We start from the raw sequence: 19442 nt of genomic DNA on the forward strand, positions 1-19442 counted from the left end.
TAGCTACATAGCCGTCTTTGTATCTAAGACAATTGTGTAGTCTAGAGCGATTTTCTAGGTTAGCTAGCCAGCTATTGTCGTTCTTTTAACGTAACGCAATCAACACTGCTAGCTAGCCAGCTAGCCCCCGAATAGCAGCACTGTAGAAACTATTACAGCACAACGGTTTGATTTGTTTGATCGTAGCTAGCTAGCTACATAGCCGTCTTTGTATCTAAGACAATTGTGTAGTCTAGAGCGATTTTCTAGGTTAGCTAGCCAGCTATTGTCGTTCTTGTAACGTAACGCTATCATCACTGCTAGCTAGCCAGCTAGCCCCCGAATAGCAGCACTGTAGAAACTATTACAGTACAACGGTTTGATTTGTTTGATCGTAGCTAGCTAGCTACATAGCCGTCTTTGTATCTAAGACAATTGTGTAGTCTAGAGCGATTTTCTAGGTTAGCTAGCCAGCTATTGTCGTTCTTTTAACGTAACGTAACGCAATCAACACTGCTAGCTAGCTAGCTAGCCCAAATAGCAGCACTGTAGAAACTATTACACTCGACGGAACGACTTGATTAGTGTAGCGTCAACATCGCAGCCACTGCCAGCTAGCCTACTCCAGCAGTACTGTATCATTTCAATCATTTTAGTCAATAAGATTCTTGCTACGTAAGCTTAACTTTCTGAACATTCGAGACGTGTAGTCCACTTGTCATTCCAATCTCCTTTGCATTAGCGTAGCCTCTTCTGTAGCCTGTCAACTATGTGTCTATCTATCCCTGTTCTCTCCTCTCTGTACAGACCATACAAACGCTCCACACCGCGTGGCCTCGGCCACCCTAATCTGGTGGTCCCAGCGCGCACGACCCACGTGGAGTTCCAGGTCTCCGGTAGCCTCTGGAACTGCCGATCTGCGGCCAACAAGGCAGAGTTCATCTCAGCCTATGCCTCCCTCCAGTCCCTCGACTTCTTGGCACTGACGGAAACATGGATCACCACAGATAACACTGCTACTCCTACTGCTCTCTCTTCGTCCGCCCACGTGTTCTCGCACACCCCGAGAGCTTCTGGTCAGCGGGGTGGTGGCACCGGGATCCCCATCTCTCCCAAGTGGTCATTCTCTCTTTCTCCCCTTACCCATCTGTCTATCGCCTCCTTTGAATTCCATGCTGTCACAGTTACCAGCCCTTTCAAGCTTAACATCCTTATCATTTATCGCCCTCCAGGTTCCCTCGGAGAGTTCATCAATGAGCTTGATGCCTTGATAAGCTCCTTTCCTGAGGACGGCTCACCTCTCACAGTCCTGGGCGACTTTAACCTCCCCACGTCTACCTTTGACTCATTCCTCTCTGCCTCCTTCTTTCCACTCCTCTCCTCCTTTGGCCTCACCCTCTCACCTTCCCCCCCTACTCACAAGGCAGGCAATACGCTCGACCTCATCTTTACTAGATGCTGTTCTTCCACTAACCTCATTGCAACTCCCCTCCAAGTCTCCGACCACTACCTTGTATCCTTTTCCCTCTCGCTCTCATCCAACACTTCCCACACTGCCCCTACTCGGATGGTATCGCGTCGTCCCAACCTTCGCTCTCTCTCCCCCGCTACTCTCTCCTCTTCCATCCTATCATCTCTTCCCTCTGCTCATACCTTCTCCAACCTATCTCCTGATTCTGCCTCCTCAACCCTCCTCTCTTCCCTTTCTGCATCCTTTGACTCTCTATGTCCCCTATCCTCCAGGCCGGCTCGGTCCTCCCCTCCCGCTCCGTGGCTCGACGACTCATTGCGAGCTCACAGAACAGAGCTCCGGGCAGCCGAGCGGAAATGGAGGAAAACTCGCCTCCCTGCGGACCTGGCATCCTTTCACTCCCTCCTCTCTACATTTTCCTCCTCTGTCTCTGCTGCTAAAGCCACTTTCTACCACTCTAAATTCCAAGCATCTGCCTCTAACCCTAGGAAGCTCTTTGCCACCTTCTCCTCCCTCCTGAATCCTCCTCCCCCTCCCCCCCTCCTCCCTCTCTGCAGATGACTTCGTCAACCATTTTGAAAAGAAGGTCGACGACATCCGATCCTCGTTTGCTAAGTCAAACGACACCGCTGGTTCTGCTCACACTGCCCTACCCTGTGCTCTGACCTCTTTCTCCCCTCTCTCTCCAGATGAAATCTCGCTTCTTGTGACGGCCGGCCGCCCAACAACCTGCCCGCTTGACCCTATCCCCTCCTCTCTTCTCCAGACCATTTCCGGAGACCTTCTCCCTTACCTCACCTCGCTCATCAACTCATCCCTGACCGCTGGCTACGTCGCTTCCGTCTTCAAGAGAGCGAGAGTTGCACAACTTCTGAAAAAACCTACACTCGATCCCTCCGATGTCAACAACTACAGACCAGTATCCCTTCTTTCTTTTCTCTCCAAAACTCTTGAACGTGCCGTCCTTGGCCAGCTCTCCCGCTATCTCTCTCAGAATGACCTTCTTGATCCAAATCAGTCAGGTTTCAAGACTAGTCATTCAACTGAGACTGCTCTTCTCTGTATCACGGAGGCGCTCCGCACTGCTAAAGCTAACTCTCTCTCCTCTGCTCTCATCCTTCTAGACCTATCGGCTGCCTTCGATACTGTGAACCATCAGATCCTCCTCTCCACCCTCTCCGAGTTGGGCATCTCCGGCGCGGCCCACGCTTGGATTGCGTCCTACCTGACAGGTCGCTCCTACCAGGTGGCGTGGCGAGAATCTGTCTCCTCGCCACGCGCTCTCACCACTGGTGTACCCCAGGGCTCTGTTCTAGGCCCTCTCCTATTCTCGCTATACACCAAGTCACTTGGCTCTGTCATAACCTCACATGGTCTCTCCTATCATTGCTATGCAGACGACACACAATTAATCTTCTCCTTTCCCCCTTCTGATGACCAGGTGGCGAATCGCATCTCTGCATGTCTGGCAGACATATCAGTGTGGATGACGGATCACCACCTCAAGCTGAACCTCGGCAAGACGGAGCTGCTCTTCCTCCCGGGGAAGGACTGCCCGTTCCATGATCTCGCCATCACGGTTGACAACTCCATTGTGTCCTCCTCCCAGAGCGCTAAGAACCTTGGCGTGATCCTGGACAACACCCTGTCGTTCTCAACCAACATCATGGCGGTGGCCCGTTCCTGTAGGTTCATGCTCTACAACATCCGCAGAGTACGACCCTGCCTCACACAGGAAGCGGCGCAGGTCCTAATCCAGGCACTTGTCATCTCCCGTCTGGATTACTGCAACTCGCTGTTGGCTGGGCTCCCTGCCTGTGCCATTAAACCCCTACAACTCATCCAGAATGCCGCAGCCCGTCTGGTGTTCAACCTTCCCAAGTTCTCTCACGTCACCCCGCTCCTCCGCTCTCTCCACTGGCTTCCAGTTGAAGCTCGCATCCGCTACAAGACCATGGTGCTTGCCTACGGAGCTGTGAGGGGAACGGCACCGCAGTACCTCCAGGCTCTGATCAGGCCCTACACCCAAACAAGGGCACTGCGTTCATCCACCTCTGGCCTGCTCGCCTCCCTACCACTGAGGAAGTACAGTTCCCGCTCAGCCCAGTCAAAACTGTTCGCTGCTCTGGCCCCCAATGGTGGAACAAACTCCCTCACGACGCCAGGACAGCAGAGTAAATCACCACCTTCCGGAGACACCTGAAACCCCACCTCTTCAAGGAATACCTAGGATAGGATAAGTAATCCTTCTCACCCCCCCCCTTTAAATGATTTAGATGCACTATTGTAAGTGGCTGTTCCACTGGATGTCAGAAGGTGAATTCACCAATTTGTAAGTCGCTCTGGATAAGAGCGTCTGCTAAATGACTTAAATGTAAATGTAAATGAGGAAGAGAGAGAGAGAGGGAGGAAGAGAGAGAGACAGAGACAGGGAGGAAATGAGAGAGAGACAGAGAGAGAGGAAGAGACAGAGAGAGAGGAAGAGACAGAGAGAGAGGAAGAGACAGAGAGAGAGGAAGAGACAGAGAGAGGGGAAGAGACAGAGAGAGAGGAAGAGACACAGAGAGGAAGAGACACAGAGAGGAAGAGACACAGAGAGGAAGAGACACAGAGAGGAAGAGACAGAGAGAGGAAGCGAGAGAGGAAGAGAGAGACAGGGAGGAAGAGAGAGACAGGGAGGAAGAGAGAGACAGGGAGGAAGAGAGAGACAGGGAGGAAGAGAGAGACAGGGAGGAAGAGAGATAGAGGGAGGAAGAGACAGAAAGAGAGAGAGAGAGGAAGAGAGAGACAGAGAGAGAGGAAGAGAGAGGAAGAGAGAGAAAGAGGGAGGAAGAGACAGATGGAGGAAAAGAGAGAGAGAAAGAGACAGAGAGAGGGAGGAAGAGACAGAGAGAGATGGGGAGACAGAGAGAGGGAGGAAAAGAGAGAGAGACAGAGAGAGACAGAGAGAGAGGGAGGAAGAGACAGACAGAGACAGAGAGAGAGAGAGAGAGACAGAAACAGAGAGACAGAGAAAGGAAGAGACAGAAACAGAGAGACAGAGAGAGGAAGAGACAGAGAGAGGGAGGAAGAGAGAGAGGAAGCGACAGAGAGAGGGAGAGAGAAAGAGACAGAGAGAGGAAGAGAGAGAGAGAGACAGAGAGAGAGGAAGAGAGAGAGAGAGGGAGAGAGAGGAAGAGAGAGACAGAGGGAGGAAGAGCGAGAGATGGAGAGAGAGAGATGGAGAGACAGAGAGAGAGAGACAGAGACAGAGACAGAGAGGAAGAGAGAGAGAGAGGGGGGTAGGAAGAGAGAGGAAGAGACAGAGAGAGGGAGGATGAGAGAGAGGGAGGAAGAGACAGAGAGAGAAGAAGAGACAGAGAGAGGAAGAGACACAGAGAGGAAGAGTCATGTGTGCACCCAAATGGTGCAGCGGATCTGGAGTCCCATAGTCGGGGGAAACATTGGCCCAGCGCCGTCCGGTTAGGGGAAGGTTTGGCTGGGGTAGGCCGTCATTGAAAATAAGAATTTGACTTGCCTAGTTAAATATAAAACAATTATGTGACAGGTTATATGTAGATAGTTTACTGGATCAGAGCAGAGCAACAGGTTAGCCAGAGTGCATGGATAACATGTACTCACAGTAACAAAAGTGGCCATTTATAAGAAATCCAAAAGTACCCAAAAGAGCAATATTTATATCAAAAAGAATCAAACGGACTATTAATTAGTCTCAGTGAGTGACAGGGAACATGTTACTAGCCAGTAGCAGTATAAACAGGATGCATGGTTTAAAGGAAGGTTGTTCCTCTACTTAGACACCAGAACCTCAGTCTGGGAGCTGGGGCAGACCAGGGTCGTGACCCCACTTGACCGGCCGGCTGATTTGCTGTGTTGACCTGCAGTTAAAGCAGCGTGGGCTCCAAGACAGGATCCTCACGGTCAAAGGATGTTAGTGTGTGTCTCCTCAGAGCCCTGCTGAGGGCCTCGCCTGGCACTGATGGATCACCACACATTTACCCTAACTGCAGCTAACTCACACATGCCAACACACACACACACACACACCAACATAAACACACACAGACACACACAAACATGTTCCATTCAGTCTGTCTCTCAAATTCATGTCTGCATGGTCTTCCATCTCCCTGTCCTATCTGTCTCAGTCATGGCTTTTCTCCAGTGTCTTAGTAGATATGATACCAGTGGTCATAAGTCTGCTGTTTATTTGACCTCTCATCTGGAGACCAGGGACTCCCTTCAGCCTCTCATTCGGAGATGACAGAGCAGAGGGCACTGCAGCAGGAGATGAAACACTCAGACTAAACTGAGAGATGAAGTCCAGGAGCAAAAGAGCTCTGATAGCGTCTCAAATTATTCCTTTAATTACACTATTTATACAAAAGTATGAGGACCCCCATTCAAATTAGTGGATTCGACTATTTCAGCCACACCCGTTGCTGACAAGGGTATACAATCGAGAACACGGCCATGCGATCTCCATAGACAAACATGGCAGTAGAATGGCCTTACTGAAGAGCTCAGTGACTTTCAACGTGGCACCATCATTTTAATTTATTTTTATAACCTTTATTTAACTAGGCAAGTCAGTTAAGAACTAATTATTTTTTACAACGACGGCCTACTCTGGCCAAACCCTAACGACGCTGGGCCAATAGTGCACCGCCCTATGGGACTCCCAATCACAGCCGGTTGTGATACAGCCTGGAATCAAACAAGGGTCTGTAGTGATGCCTCTTGCACTGAGATGCAGTGCCTTAGACGGCTGCGCCACTCGGGAGTCCCTCATGCCACCTTTCCAACAAGTCAGTCCAATTTCTGCCCTGCTAAAGCTGCCCTGGTCAACTGTAAGTGCTGTTATTGTGAAGTGGAAACGTCTAGGAGTAACAACGGCTCAGCCATGAAGTGGTAGGCCTCACAAGCTCACAGAACAGGACCGCCGAGTGCTGAAGCACGTAGCATGTAAAAATTGTCTGTCCTCGGTTGCAACACTCACTACCGAGTTCCAAACAGACACTGGAAGCAACGTCAGCACAAGAACTGTTCATCGGGAGCTTCATGAATTGGGTTCCGTGACCGAGCAGCCACACACAAGCCTAAGATCACCATGCGCAATTCCAAGTGCCGGCTGGAGTGGTGTAAAGCTTGCCGCCTTTTGACTCTGGAGCAATGGAAACACGTTCTCTGGAGTGATGAATCACGCATCACCATCTGACAGTCAGACAAGCTAATCTGGGTTTTGCAGATGCCAAGAGAACACTACCTGCCCCAATGCATAGTGCCAACTGTAAAGTTTGGTGGAGGAGGAATAATGGTCTGGGGCTGTGTTTCATGGTTCAGGCTCCATAGTTCCAGTGAATAGAAATCTTAAAGCTACAGCATACAATGACCTTCTAGACAATTATGTGGTTCCAACTTTGTGGCAACAGTTTGAGAAAGGATCTTTTCTATTTCAACATGACAATGCCCCTGTGCACAAAGTGAGGTCCATAGAGAAATGGTTTGTCCAGATCAGTATGGAAGAACTTGACTGGCCTGCACAGAGCCCTGACCTCAACCCCATTGAACACCTTTGGGATGAATTAGATGCCGACTGCGAGCCAGGTCTAATCGCATGACATCAGTACCTGACCTCACGAATGCTCTTGTGGCTGAATGGAAGCAAGTCCCCACAGCAAAGCTCTAACATCTAGTGGAAAGCCTTCCCAGAAGAGTGGAGGCTGTTATGGCAGCAAGGGGGTGACCAACTCCACATTAATGCTCATGATTTTTGGAATGAGATTTTCGACGAACAGGTGTCCACATACTTCTGGTCATGTAGTGTATTATACCCACTGTATACCCCATCCACATCTCCCTCCGACTATAAATACATTGTAAAACTGTATGGGCCCATGGTCTTGGAGAGCAGATCTCTTTTACAAAAGCCCATTCACCATGGTTACACCGCAGCTGGTGCTCTCCTGGCATGTCCATGGTCTCCGTATTGAACAATAGTGGTGTCCAGCAACATACGACATCGCCTGTGAAATCTGGAGGGCGGGACGTAGTGCCCTAAACTTTGGGGATTTGTTTGGTACAGAGGAAAGCTGGCAGGGCCCAATGTCTCCAGCCTGGCCAGCAATCAAAGCTTTGGGAGACAGGGGGATTGTGGGATTGGGGGTGGCATGCCAACAGCACACAGCATAGCCCAAACAGATGAGCCTGCTCCCAGAAACACATTATCATTCAGAGGGCAGGGCAACCTCATCCCAGACTCAGCCATGGAGCTCTCAGCAACGCTGAGCTACGCAATCGCACTGTGACTCTGTTTCTCTCTGACTGAGACACCCCACAAGATAGTGAGATACCAGGGAGATAGCGCCATGAGACAGAGTTCCAAAGCTGAGATAAATAACTTAAATTCCAATGAATAATTACCATTACCGCCAGCATAGTCATTATCGTTGTCATCCGGGGCCATGCTGTGTTATGCATTCCTTTAATGCCTGCCTGAAATGCTCATGTGACAGTATCATAGTAGATCAGGATTGAAGATTTATGTTTTATCTCCACATGGTGTGGGCACTGGCCCCAAGGTCACACAGCCTGGAACCTTCCACTGTACCACACACACACACACACCTATTTGAGTGTGGTCTCTCTGCATAGTGTATCCAATGAAATGACATTGGCGCCTGGCACTGGCTTTGATCAGGGCTCAGGCCAGAGCAGGTGAGTGAGCAGGATTAGAGTGGCATGTCACTGCCACCTGACCTGACCTATGAGCCACCAGTGGATGGAGGGGTGGTGAAAGAGAGAAGGCAGGGAAATTAATAGACGGGTGGCTGGCCTCCATTAGCTCAGCAGATGGTGGGGATCAGGAGTTCAGGGCTCTGTCTTCACCTCTGCACCCTGCAGAGAGCTGCTCATCAGAGGAATAGACACAGCCCAAATGAGGGGGGCACAGGGTCACACACAGCCGCCTGGATCCTGAGATGAGGTCCACCATGTCACTACTATTACAGTCTATATAGGGAGCTCTCTGTCATAGTAGTTACTTAGGCCTAATGAGAGAGAGAGTGAGAGAGAGAGGGAGAGATCGAGAATGAGTGAGAACGAGAGGTGAGAAAGATAGATAAAGAGAGTTTGAGTGTGAACTTGCTTGCGTGAATGTGTGTGGCATCACTTAATCCAGTTGCTCCCAGTCAGTGCTGAGGTGCCAAATATATTTCCCTGTTGATGAGGCCAGATGGTACCTAATTTGTCAAAAAATGCAGCCGTTGATAACACAACAAACAAGTGAGCAGGCAAGTAAATGTCTGTCCCATTATGATAAGTCAAATGAAAATCAGTAGCAGATAACACTTGATTTTTCAATTAAATGTCTGAAAAAACCCCACACATGTAAATTAAATGTAGCTAGTTGACCTAATGACAAATTACAATTTAATATTTTTGTGAATTTAAAGAAGTGAATATAACTGCACTATCAGCCCAAGGAGGCCTGAAAAACTTTTAGAGGCTATACATCGCAGTGCTCCATTTAACACTACAGCTGGATCATGCATAATTCCTGTGCAAGGCTATGACTAAATGGTTACAGACAACATATGCACATGCGTTTTGTAGAGACAACACTCCCCCAAAAAACATTCTCCACTCTGCTGTTGCTGCTCACTGGCTAATTATATGCCCAAGCTAGGGAGGGAGGAATCGTTAATGGACTGTCTCTCTATCCATAAACCCCAGGGGGGCCCCAGTCTTTTTGAGGTCCACAGCAGGGGTGCCCAGGGGCCGCAAATTAATCACAAACAAACAACATAGCCCGCACTTGCAAAACATTCCCTGTGGATATTAGCACCCGCTAGTGTTCTCCGAGACATACGCGCACATTCCATTCCACTACACACTAGCCACTACCCAACTAACTACACTACACGCAACTGCATGCTCAGCTGGGTGTCGCAACACAATGTCAATTATTCAACACTAGCCCATTTTGAGCCCAGTGTGGATCATCATTATCAGTGTTTCATCACGCCTGTGGATAGTACTCCCTATCCACATCCTTACCTTTCAGAAAATATTCATTACACATCAAAATAAATGCACGGATGTGGGACATCTTTTCTAATTGTATTAATTTCCTCTGTGCTAATGACAGGATGGTAAATTACAGATTCATAAAACAGATGGGTTCACATAGGATTCAATGATGCTAATGCTAAATTAAATAAATGGATACCAACTTTGCCAGACATCCAACTTACCACTAAGCAAGGTAAAGTTGCCCTTTTAGAGTTTCTGCATTGTAGAGTCAATGAAAAGCTATGAAAACCCAATCTGCACCCAGCATGACGAGTGAAACAATCTGTGCTGGGCCCCTGACGGGCAGGTGAGCGGGGAAAGTAGCGTGATGCCTGGAGTCCTCCATCTCACCTGGGAGGTGGAGTGGAAAAACACCAAGTTGGATGGCCCAGAGAGACACCGTGCATTCATCCACCTCTTCTTGGCCCAGTGGAGGGACTCGTTGAGCCACTCATTCCAGACTGGGCGCCTTCTCCGACTCGAGGGTTACGGCCCACCAGAGACGGCCCCTGAGAGACGGAGCTCCACATCATCACCATGCTACAGCCCCTACCTGTGTCTGTCTAGCTCGGTCTCTCAGTCATATAGCAGCTCAGAATCCCAGACACACATGGCACACTGAATGGCCACATGTGCTTTGCACAGACAGACACAGACATGCGTACATGCAAACATACAGTGACAAGAGGTGTTTGAAGAGGAGTCCTTGACAGTTGGACAGGAGAACAGAGAGTGAAGGCAGAGAGAAACAAAGAGCGAGCGAGACAGAGAGATGAAGGAGATGGAGGGCGGAGGGGACAGAGAGCAAGGCGGTTGCCATGGTGAAATAGCAGTCTATGAGCTAGCAGATAGAATACATGACCTTGACATCTAATTTAAATATCCAACCTCTGTTTTGTCTGGAGGCCTTCCAGATCTAATTTCAATTACCCTTCCTTGTCGTTTGGCTTTTTCCAATCCCACATTTAGCCTGCACATTCACAATTTAGAGCGAGTGAGTGTGCGAGTGTGCGAGTGAGCGAGTGAATTATCATTAACAAACCCTGCAATGCCAAGTACTGAGCAAAGAAAAGAGTCCCCTCATCTAGCTGGTCCTGGGGCTGTTCTACTAAGACACTGAAGCCTCATGACCAGAACATCCAATCAATCAGAATAAACCAAATTACAACACAGTCAAAACAAATCTACATGACCTATTGGGAAACTAAATGCTAAAAGTTAAATGCAGTGCTATCTGCCCCTAAATCGACAGCACACCCCAAATTTGAAACCCTTGTTCAAGGTTTCAAAAATCTCTCTGATGAGAATAGGCTACCCGTCCTGTTGGGGGGTAGGAAGTAGAGAGCTGTGGTTTGGCAACACACTACAGAGCAGCCAGCCGGCACATGTCCTCTATGTTATTGTTCAATGTGTAGTTATTTTGGCCCTTGATTATTGTTGCCCTGTTGACAATGTTGATTATTATAATCATATTAATATTGTAAATGTATCACTTAATTTCCAAAGTACGCTTTGGCAATATGTACATTGTTGCCGAGAGCGAGAGAGAGCGAGAGCCAATTGCTCTATATGGCAGGAAGTATGGGGTCTGCTCTCTAATAATGAATTTACCAAATGGGAAAAAAATTCAATCGAAATACTACATGCAGAGTTCGAAATACTACATGCAGAGTTTTGCAAGACTGTATCGCAAGTGCAAAGAAAAACACTAAATATTGCAGGTACAGTGGTTCTTCCTTTAAAAGATGTGACTGACTGCAGCACAGCTTGTGGGGTGCCGCAGAATTCTATGGTACGTTATTTATGTGTCAGCCATTGTTGCCAGAATGACGCAATTTACCACAATCTGACACCATCTACGACATGCAGCCATTCCTCCAGTTCCCTCTCCCTCTCTGTGTGATTGTGTGGTTGGATACAGGTGTGCTGGAGTCAGAGCAGTTCCCCACCAGCTGCAACCCGTTCCGTAATCAAGACCTCTACAAATACTCAGTCCTACCACTTCCACGCTGCCAGATCGTAATCTCCGTTCAGTCAGTCATGCTTCTAGCTATTTATTATTATTTAAGATCCTGTATCATGCTATGTCTGTTTCCTTGCCTGATGCTCTGACTCTGGCTCCTGTTCCACATCTCACCACTCTGCTACCCTGTTGTGGATTCAACTCACCATCACTCCCTTGGATTCCCCTCCGGACCAGTTGACCCTGTCCTAACCCAGCTCACTTCAACCTCAGCCTCCACATCTGGTTTCCTACAACTCATCCGAGCATCCCTGGATCTCCCCTTCATCTCTCCCTGTGTTACAATAAATATCTTGGTTCATTCATCCCTGTTTCCTGGTCTAGCTAGAAGCATGACTGACTGGAGGTTTGGAAGTGGAAGGACTGAGTATTTGTAGAGGTCTTGATTATGGAACGGGTTGCAGCTGGTGGGGAACTGCTCTGACGTACACCTGTATCCAACCACACAATCACACACAGAGGGAGAGAGAACTGGGGGATGGCTGCAGGTCAAGGAGACACCGGATGTCCATTAGGGGGTGTGGCAGGAGCAGATGTGACAGGATGTTGGACAATTCTGCTTTACAGTGGTTCTTCCTTTAAAAGTTTTGAGTTTATGCCACAACTGTTTGTGGTAGATGGTGTCAGATTGTGGTAAATTGCGTCATTCTGCTGCAGGTCAAGGAGACACCGGATGTCCACTAGGGGGTGTGGCAGAGAAGATGTGACACACCCCATCCTTATTTGAAAAGAAAAAAGAGCCATCAATTTTACAACCATCTAAAAACAAGTGACCCCAAAACATTCCATCACACCGCCCTACACAATGTCAAGAGATGAAACAAGAGAAGAGTCCCCTCAGCCAGCTGGTTCTGAGGCTCAGTTCACTAACCCAAACCAACCCCATAGAGCCTCAGGACAGCGCTCAGAAAATCTGGCCCAACCAAGTCATGACAAGCAAAAATAAACATATCACCTATTGGAAAGACACCACAAAAAAGCAAAGTAAACTTCAATGCTATTTGGCTCTAAACAGACAGTACACGGTGGCAGACTATCTGACCACTGTGACTGATAGAAAACTGAGGAAAACACTGACTAGGTGAAGACTCGTGAGCACAGTCTGGCTGTAGAGACTGGTCGTCACAGGCAAACCTGGCTGCCCAGAGAGGACAGGCTGTGCTCACTCTGCTCCAAGGGTGATGTAGAGACAGAGTTGCATTTCCTATTAATTACACTGTGACAAATACTTAGACGCAAGAGAATCTTTCTTTACCAAAATGATCATTCAGTACAAAGAATTTGTAGAATAAATAATCAAATATTTATTGGGTGAAAAGCCAAAATGTGCAAAGCCAAATATGTGTCCTGTGCAATGAAATGTCAATAATATTTTAAATGTAACATTTTTTGGCTTTCATGCCATGTTATGTGGCTTCTCAGTCAGGTTGAGATTGGTCAACTACCATTGCTTTAATGTATTATTATTCTCATTAATATTGCTGTTATAGCTGTTGGTAATGGTAATCCCATTTCCACTACTACTATTATGATTGATGTTGGTCCCACCATATGTATACTTTGACAATGTAAGTAATTTAACCTGCCATGTCGATAAAGTTTGCTGAATTGAATTGAGAGAGAGCGAGAGATATGTCCATTACAATAGAGGAGCAGAGAGCGGCAGTTTTAAAGTCAGGGCAATGCTCTCTATGGAGCAGACACCCAAGGCCACAGAATGACACTGAGAAGGACATCCACAGAACAGAACAGAGGCTGCCAGAGTCTGTGAAGCTGAGCTGCTGGGAACTTCACACGTATCAGATCCATGTCTCCCAGGGCCAGGCTCTGATTTCTCTCTGTAGTAGCCCCGCTGTTCACCAGATTTGCTGGAGCTCACAGTTAGATTAGAAACCATCTTGTGTCACCCCTGACAAATGGTGCAACAAAACAACATGTTTGGCTTTTGGGCGATCGCTCGCTTGTTCTTCTCAAACTTTTTTTTAAGCACCCACCCGACCCTCTCTTCCACATTGTTTCTCTCATTCCCTCACTCCCGAGGCATCTCCCTGAGCTGAAACATTGGAGCACTTGTTTGTTTAAACAGTATTTTTTTCAAGCAGGCAATGTTTGCGGGCAGCCTCACCAGGGGGTCCTGGAAGCAAAGCATGGGCAGCAACTGATCAATAGTTTTTCTGTCTCAGTGAGCAGGATGTTATGTGCCAAGTCACACAGACACAATCTGTATGTAAGAAACACAGACAAACCAAGTCCCTCTTTATCACATGCAAACAGAAACAAATGTGCATGTTTTACCTCCCTTAAACTATAACTTGCTCACTCTCTCTCATCCCTGTTTGACCTCTCCACCAGACCTCCCAGCCTATCTATCCCCCTCGGTGGGGCTATCTATGCCTACAGATTCCCCCTCTATAAAGTATGAATGAGTGAGAGGAATATTGAGTGGCTCTATCCAATTCTGAATTCTATTCGGCTCTGAGGAGGTTGCTGCAGAATGCCAAATGAAGAATATCTCTCTGCTTGTTACAGTGAGAAACCGCCCTCAGCCCCTTGAGCGGCTGTGCCCCCTCTCTGTGTCCCCTCTCCTGTCCCCTCCACAGCAGACAGGGGTACCAATTCATTCACCTTTGCCAGCCTTGCCAGCTGATCATCAAGCACCATCCATAAATAACAACCCCCTGATGAGTCAGTCTGCACTTAACACCCGAGGATGAGCAGTCAATCAGGAGGGCAGTGAATCTACTGTCCTCTGCTGCAGCCTACTGCATGTTGAATAAAGTTATTTGAATATTTGAAATATTAATGTCAATGCGTCTGGAAGCCATAGAGAGCAGGTGCTCCTCTTCATTCTGTCCCTGCCTCATATCTATATGCAGAGCAGTATGGTGCCTCTGGTTCAAGGGAGAGGTGCATTCTGGGATGGCGAAAGAGGGGATTTGGAATGAGTCAGACATCAGGGGATCTGGCCATTGGAATAATGCACAGTAGTGAGACAAGGAGTTCCCTACCTATCTAGTGAATGATGCAAACAGTCACACAGGATGAAGAACACTGGGTTACTTGGCAAACGTATTAGGTCAACTTTACAATAGTTTCTGCAACTGTCTCCAGCCATTGTGTAGACCCAGCGACACAATTTAAGAACACTTGCACCGCAAAGAATCACCCATCAATGTGAAGCCTGACTGATTCATTTAGAATTTGTCCTCTACAGAATCTATACTCTATAGTGTCCCTGTGACACAAAGTACCTGCTGTCATTGAACAAAGGAACTGCACAGACTGTAAGTCACCACATTTAGAGCCCAAGGTATCGCCCATAGTCTCTCCTGTATGATATATTCAGTCAGCCCAACCACGGTGGCCTTGACCCCTTTACTTTATCCTCCTCCCCCTCTCTCTCTCTCTCCAACCTCCAACCATGTGCTTTGAATAGATATGAGGTGTATTTAAGCTTGTAAATGAAGTAATCGGGTTTGAACATACCTGGCCAAGTAATAAGATCACTTAAAATAATTCCCCCTCCCCCAATCTGCACAGATAAAGAGGGGAGGAGGGAGATGCAAAAGAGTGAGACTTCAAAACGGAATCAGAGACTGAATGGAAATAAATGATTGGATACCGAGAGTAAATGGAGCAAACAGACATTGTAGGAAAATAATCAAATAAATAGGGAAAGGGCGTAGGAGGAGATAGAAAAAGACAAAATAGATTATACCGTGACTTGCTGAGGCAGAAGGCAATAGCCTTTTGAAAAGCTGAGCTAATATCCGTGATTAATAATGCTGCTGAGCGCTTATTGTCAGATGTGGTTACTTGTGACAGGGGGTGGTTTCTTTTTACAGTATGATGTGGAGGTTTCAACAGTAAGCCGACAGTTGTCCCTACACATTCGATGGAGAGGACAAACTTGGAACAGACCAGTGTCTAGCTTTAGGTTGGCTGGGAAGCCCTAAGGCTGTGGTGGGGGGATTTGGGGTTAGATCTTGTATGGAGGGCGGTTGGAGACCTAGACGGTCAGTCGGACTTCACCACACCACATCTCCTCGGCAGGCAGTAGCTCTAATCTCCTCAGGTCATCCACACAGTGTTGACCTACCGTCACATCTTTACTAACACTTCTGGGGCTGGTTTCAGAAGGCTTTTTCTAATGATAAATGAAACATACTTCAGGCACTCCAAGGCTTGTCCAATGTGTTGGACTACTCATAGTCCTTTACAATGGGCTCCTGAGTGGGGCAGGGGTCTAAGGCACTGCATCTCAGTGGAAGAGGCATCACTGCAGACCCTGGTTTGATTCCAGGCTCTATCACAACCGGCCGTGATTGGGAGTCCCATAGGGTGGCGCACAAATGGTCCAGCATCATCTGGGTTAGGGTTTGGCCACGCTAGGCTGTCATTGTAAATAAGAATGTGTTCTTAAAACTGACTTCCCTAGTAAAATACATTTTAAAAAGACAAAAAGGAACTGTAGATGTTTCATTCGTGTTTATGCCTCAAAGCACTTGCATTTGACTATACACGGTCTTCAGAAAGAATACCACCCTTGACTTATTCCAAATTTTGCTGTGTTACAGCCTGAATTTAAAATGTGTTTTTTTTCTCACACATCTACACACAATACTCCATAATGACAAAATGAAACATGTTTTTAGAAATGTTTGCAAATTTATTGAAAATACAATCAATAGTGAAGCAGCTTTGGCATTGATTACAGTTGTAAGTCTATCTGGGTACTGTAAGCCTCTAAGAGCTTTCCACACCTGGATTGTGCAACATTTGCCAATTATACTTTTCAAAATTCTTCAAGCTCTGTGAATTTTTTTGTTGATCATTGCAACACAACCATTTTATTTTGGCATATATTTTCAACTAGATTTAAGTCACAACTGTACTTTTGCCACTCAGGAACATTTACTGTCTTCTTGGTAAGTAATACCAGTATAGATTTGGCCTTGTCTGATGGAAAGCAGACTGAACCAGGTTTTCCTCTAGAATTGTACCTGTGCTTAGCTCCATTCCGTTTATTTTTTATCCTGAAAAACTCTTCAGTCCTTCATGATTAAATACATACCCATAACATGATGCAACCACCACTATGCTTCAAAATATGGAGAGTGGTATTCAGTAATGTGTTGTGTTGGATTTGCCCCTAACATACCACTTTGTATTCAGGGCAAAAAGTTACTTTTTCTTATCCCAGCCCCCATCCCCGCAGGAGGCCTTTTGCCTTTTGGTAGGCCGTCATCGTAAATAAGAATTTGTTCTTAAACTGACTTGTCTAGTTAAATAAAGGTTAAATAAAATATTGAAAAATCAATTAAAATTACTAGTATTACTTTATTGCCTTGTTGCAAACAGGATGCATGTTTTGGAATATTTTTATTTTGTACAGGCTTTCTTCTTTTCACTCTGTCATTTAGGTTAGTTTTGTGGAGTAACTACAATGTTGTTGATCCATCCTCAGTTCTCTCCTATCACAGCCATTAAACTATGTAACTGTTTTAAAGTCACCATTGGCCTCAAGGTGAAATCCCTGACCTCTTACTTCCTCTCCGGCAACTGAGTTAGGAAGGAAGCCTGTATCTTTGTAGAGACTGGGTGTATTTTCTGGTATATACCATCCAAATTGTAAATAATAACTTCACCATGCTCAAAGGGATATTCAATATCTGCTTTTTTTTTCTTATCCATCTACCATTAGAAATGTCTCAACATCCTGACAAAACAACTAAACATCAGAGACATACTTCATGGAGATAGATAAGGCTAAGTAAGGTATGATGCATGACTGAGCATATGAGCAGAGACTGAAAGAAGGATGCTCAGAACTCAACACACAGACATAACGGAAGAAGAGTGCTGATAATACACTGCAGAGCAGAGCCAGGCCAAGTCTCGCTTTTACGCCAGCACCATGTCACACTAACCCAAATAAACACCCTTAGAACATTTTACTCACAAATTATACACATGTTCCTGCAAGCTTATTCCAACATTAGAGGGGCTATGATCTACTGCAGATATAAATCATATCCTTTACTCTCATATACATCCCCTCTAATAGACATAGTGACAGTTTAATTTCCATGATAAAAAAATGTAATCACTATTGGATGACACATACCTTATGTGACCGACAGTACAGTAATCAGATCCACTATTTAACTGATCTAAATGCTCACCTCAGAGGCCAAACGAAGTCAACCACTCCCCAGCCAAGGACTCCACTAGGTCATCTGAGAAACAGGCTCCACTCCATATTAGGTGGATGGGTTTAATATCTAGATTATTGATCAGCCCATATAGCTACAGATCGATCTTATCTGGTCTCCACACAGGCAGACTAGCAATCAGTGAGAGAAGATATGGGAGGCTAAAAGTGTGTGTGTGTGTGTGTGTGTGTGTGTGTGTGTGTGTGTGTGTGTGTGTGTGTGTGTGTGTGTGTGTGTGTGTGTGTGTGTGTGTGTGTGTGTGTGTGTGTGTGTGTGTGTGTGTGTGTGTGTGTGTGTGTGTGTGTGTGAGTGTGTGAGTGTCCTCCTATGACACGAAGAAGATAAACATGGTAATTTGTGAACATAGTGTTGTGGGAGGAAAACATTCCATGCAGGTAGTTCACTGTAGATACTGCAGAGTGGAAAATCCAAACAGCTAAATCGGTGTGAACACAGTTTATGGAAAAACGTAATAACTTTCTTAGCATGATAATAATAATTAAATGACTCTTTATAGAATAACCACAATTTAAAAACAGAATTTTAAAAATCAAGAACAATCGGCTTCTGGCTCCCTCTGTGCTTCTGACTGGAAATAGACAAAACAACCTTTTCTGTCCCTTGATGGAAAAAAATTATTACAATTATGAACTTTTCAAATATAATGCCTGCTGCTGGTCTAATCAGTCGTCACTCGGTACAGTTGTGATTGGCTAGCAGCCCACATACAGTAGCTATCCCCTGACAGTACTTATTGCCAGATGAAACAAAATGTCTGTTCCAGTGTCTGTCCTTACTTCATTTATCCTCACCACTTTTTCCACAGTGAGACAATGCCTTCAAATGTTCAGTAAAACAGTATGACACAGTAAGACAAAGCGCCAGTGTGATAGGGGTTATTGTAAGTGAGGAGAACTGAACTCACCTCTACAGACGTTGCCGTTGTCTGGCTCAAAGCCAGCCTTGCAGGTGCAGCTCCCGATGGGAACCATCCACTCCCCATCTCCATTGCAGTACAGCTTGATGGGAAAATCCACCTCCTCTGAGTTAGCGATGCACGTGCCTCTGGCAATGACCAAGGAGGTGCTCTCGGCTCCTGTCATGGTCTCGGGGAATTTGGCAAAGTTCTGCACCACGCTGGGGCACTTCTTATGGAAGACACGTACGGACAGCAGGGACATGCAGGCCCCGTAGTCCTGGAAGGCCAGGTAGAAACCATTATGAGACAGTGGGCCGAAGCTCCGCACCTCCGTGTTGACCTTCATCAATCGTCCACCAAAGTCCACCTGGGAGAAGCTCTCGTCAGCCGCAATGGTGTCCACCTTCAGGTAGGGGGCTTCCATCCAGAAGGCGGTTCCCTTGGTGGTGGCGATGACCGAGTCCGTCTCGTAGTAGTAGAGGTTGAAGGTCTCCTTACAGGAGCCAGGGACACTGGGGATGGAGCTGCAATCACGGACAGTGAAACGCATTTCCACATAGACACGCTGAGCCCCTCGTCTGTCGATGTAGGTGGTAAGGAGCCAGTTGTTCTGGCTGGGCTCGAACACGTTACACACCTGGTAGGTCCTGATGGTGTTGAGGTTCTCATCGTAACCACTCACCTCCTCCCACTGTGGAGAACACACACACACAACAAACCCAAGTTAGAGTAAGGCATCAATCAATCAACACAATCCACTCA

At 46.8% G+C, this 19442-nt stretch overlaps 1 protein-coding gene across 1 annotated transcript in view; it reads right to left on the bottom strand.

Annotated features, from left to right (window-relative positions):
- Positions 1 to 19442, bottom strand: part of LOC135556435 (ephrin type-B receptor 1-like) — a 180997-nt gene that overhangs the window by 96783 nt on the left and 64772 nt on the right. The window contains exon 3 of the mRNA XM_064989642.1: positions 18687 to 19371. Within this exon, the coding sequence (XP_064845714.1) occupies positions 18687 to 19371 (685 nt within the window). The remainder of the gene's footprint in view (positions 1 to 18686; positions 19372 to 19442) is intronic.

This window comes from Oncorhynchus masou, chromosome 15, assembly GCF_036934945.1.
Source record: "Oncorhynchus masou masou isolate Uvic2021 chromosome 15, UVic_Omas_1.1, whole genome shotgun sequence".
NCBI lineage: Eukaryota > Metazoa > Chordata > Actinopteri > Salmoniformes > Salmonidae > Oncorhynchus > Oncorhynchus masou.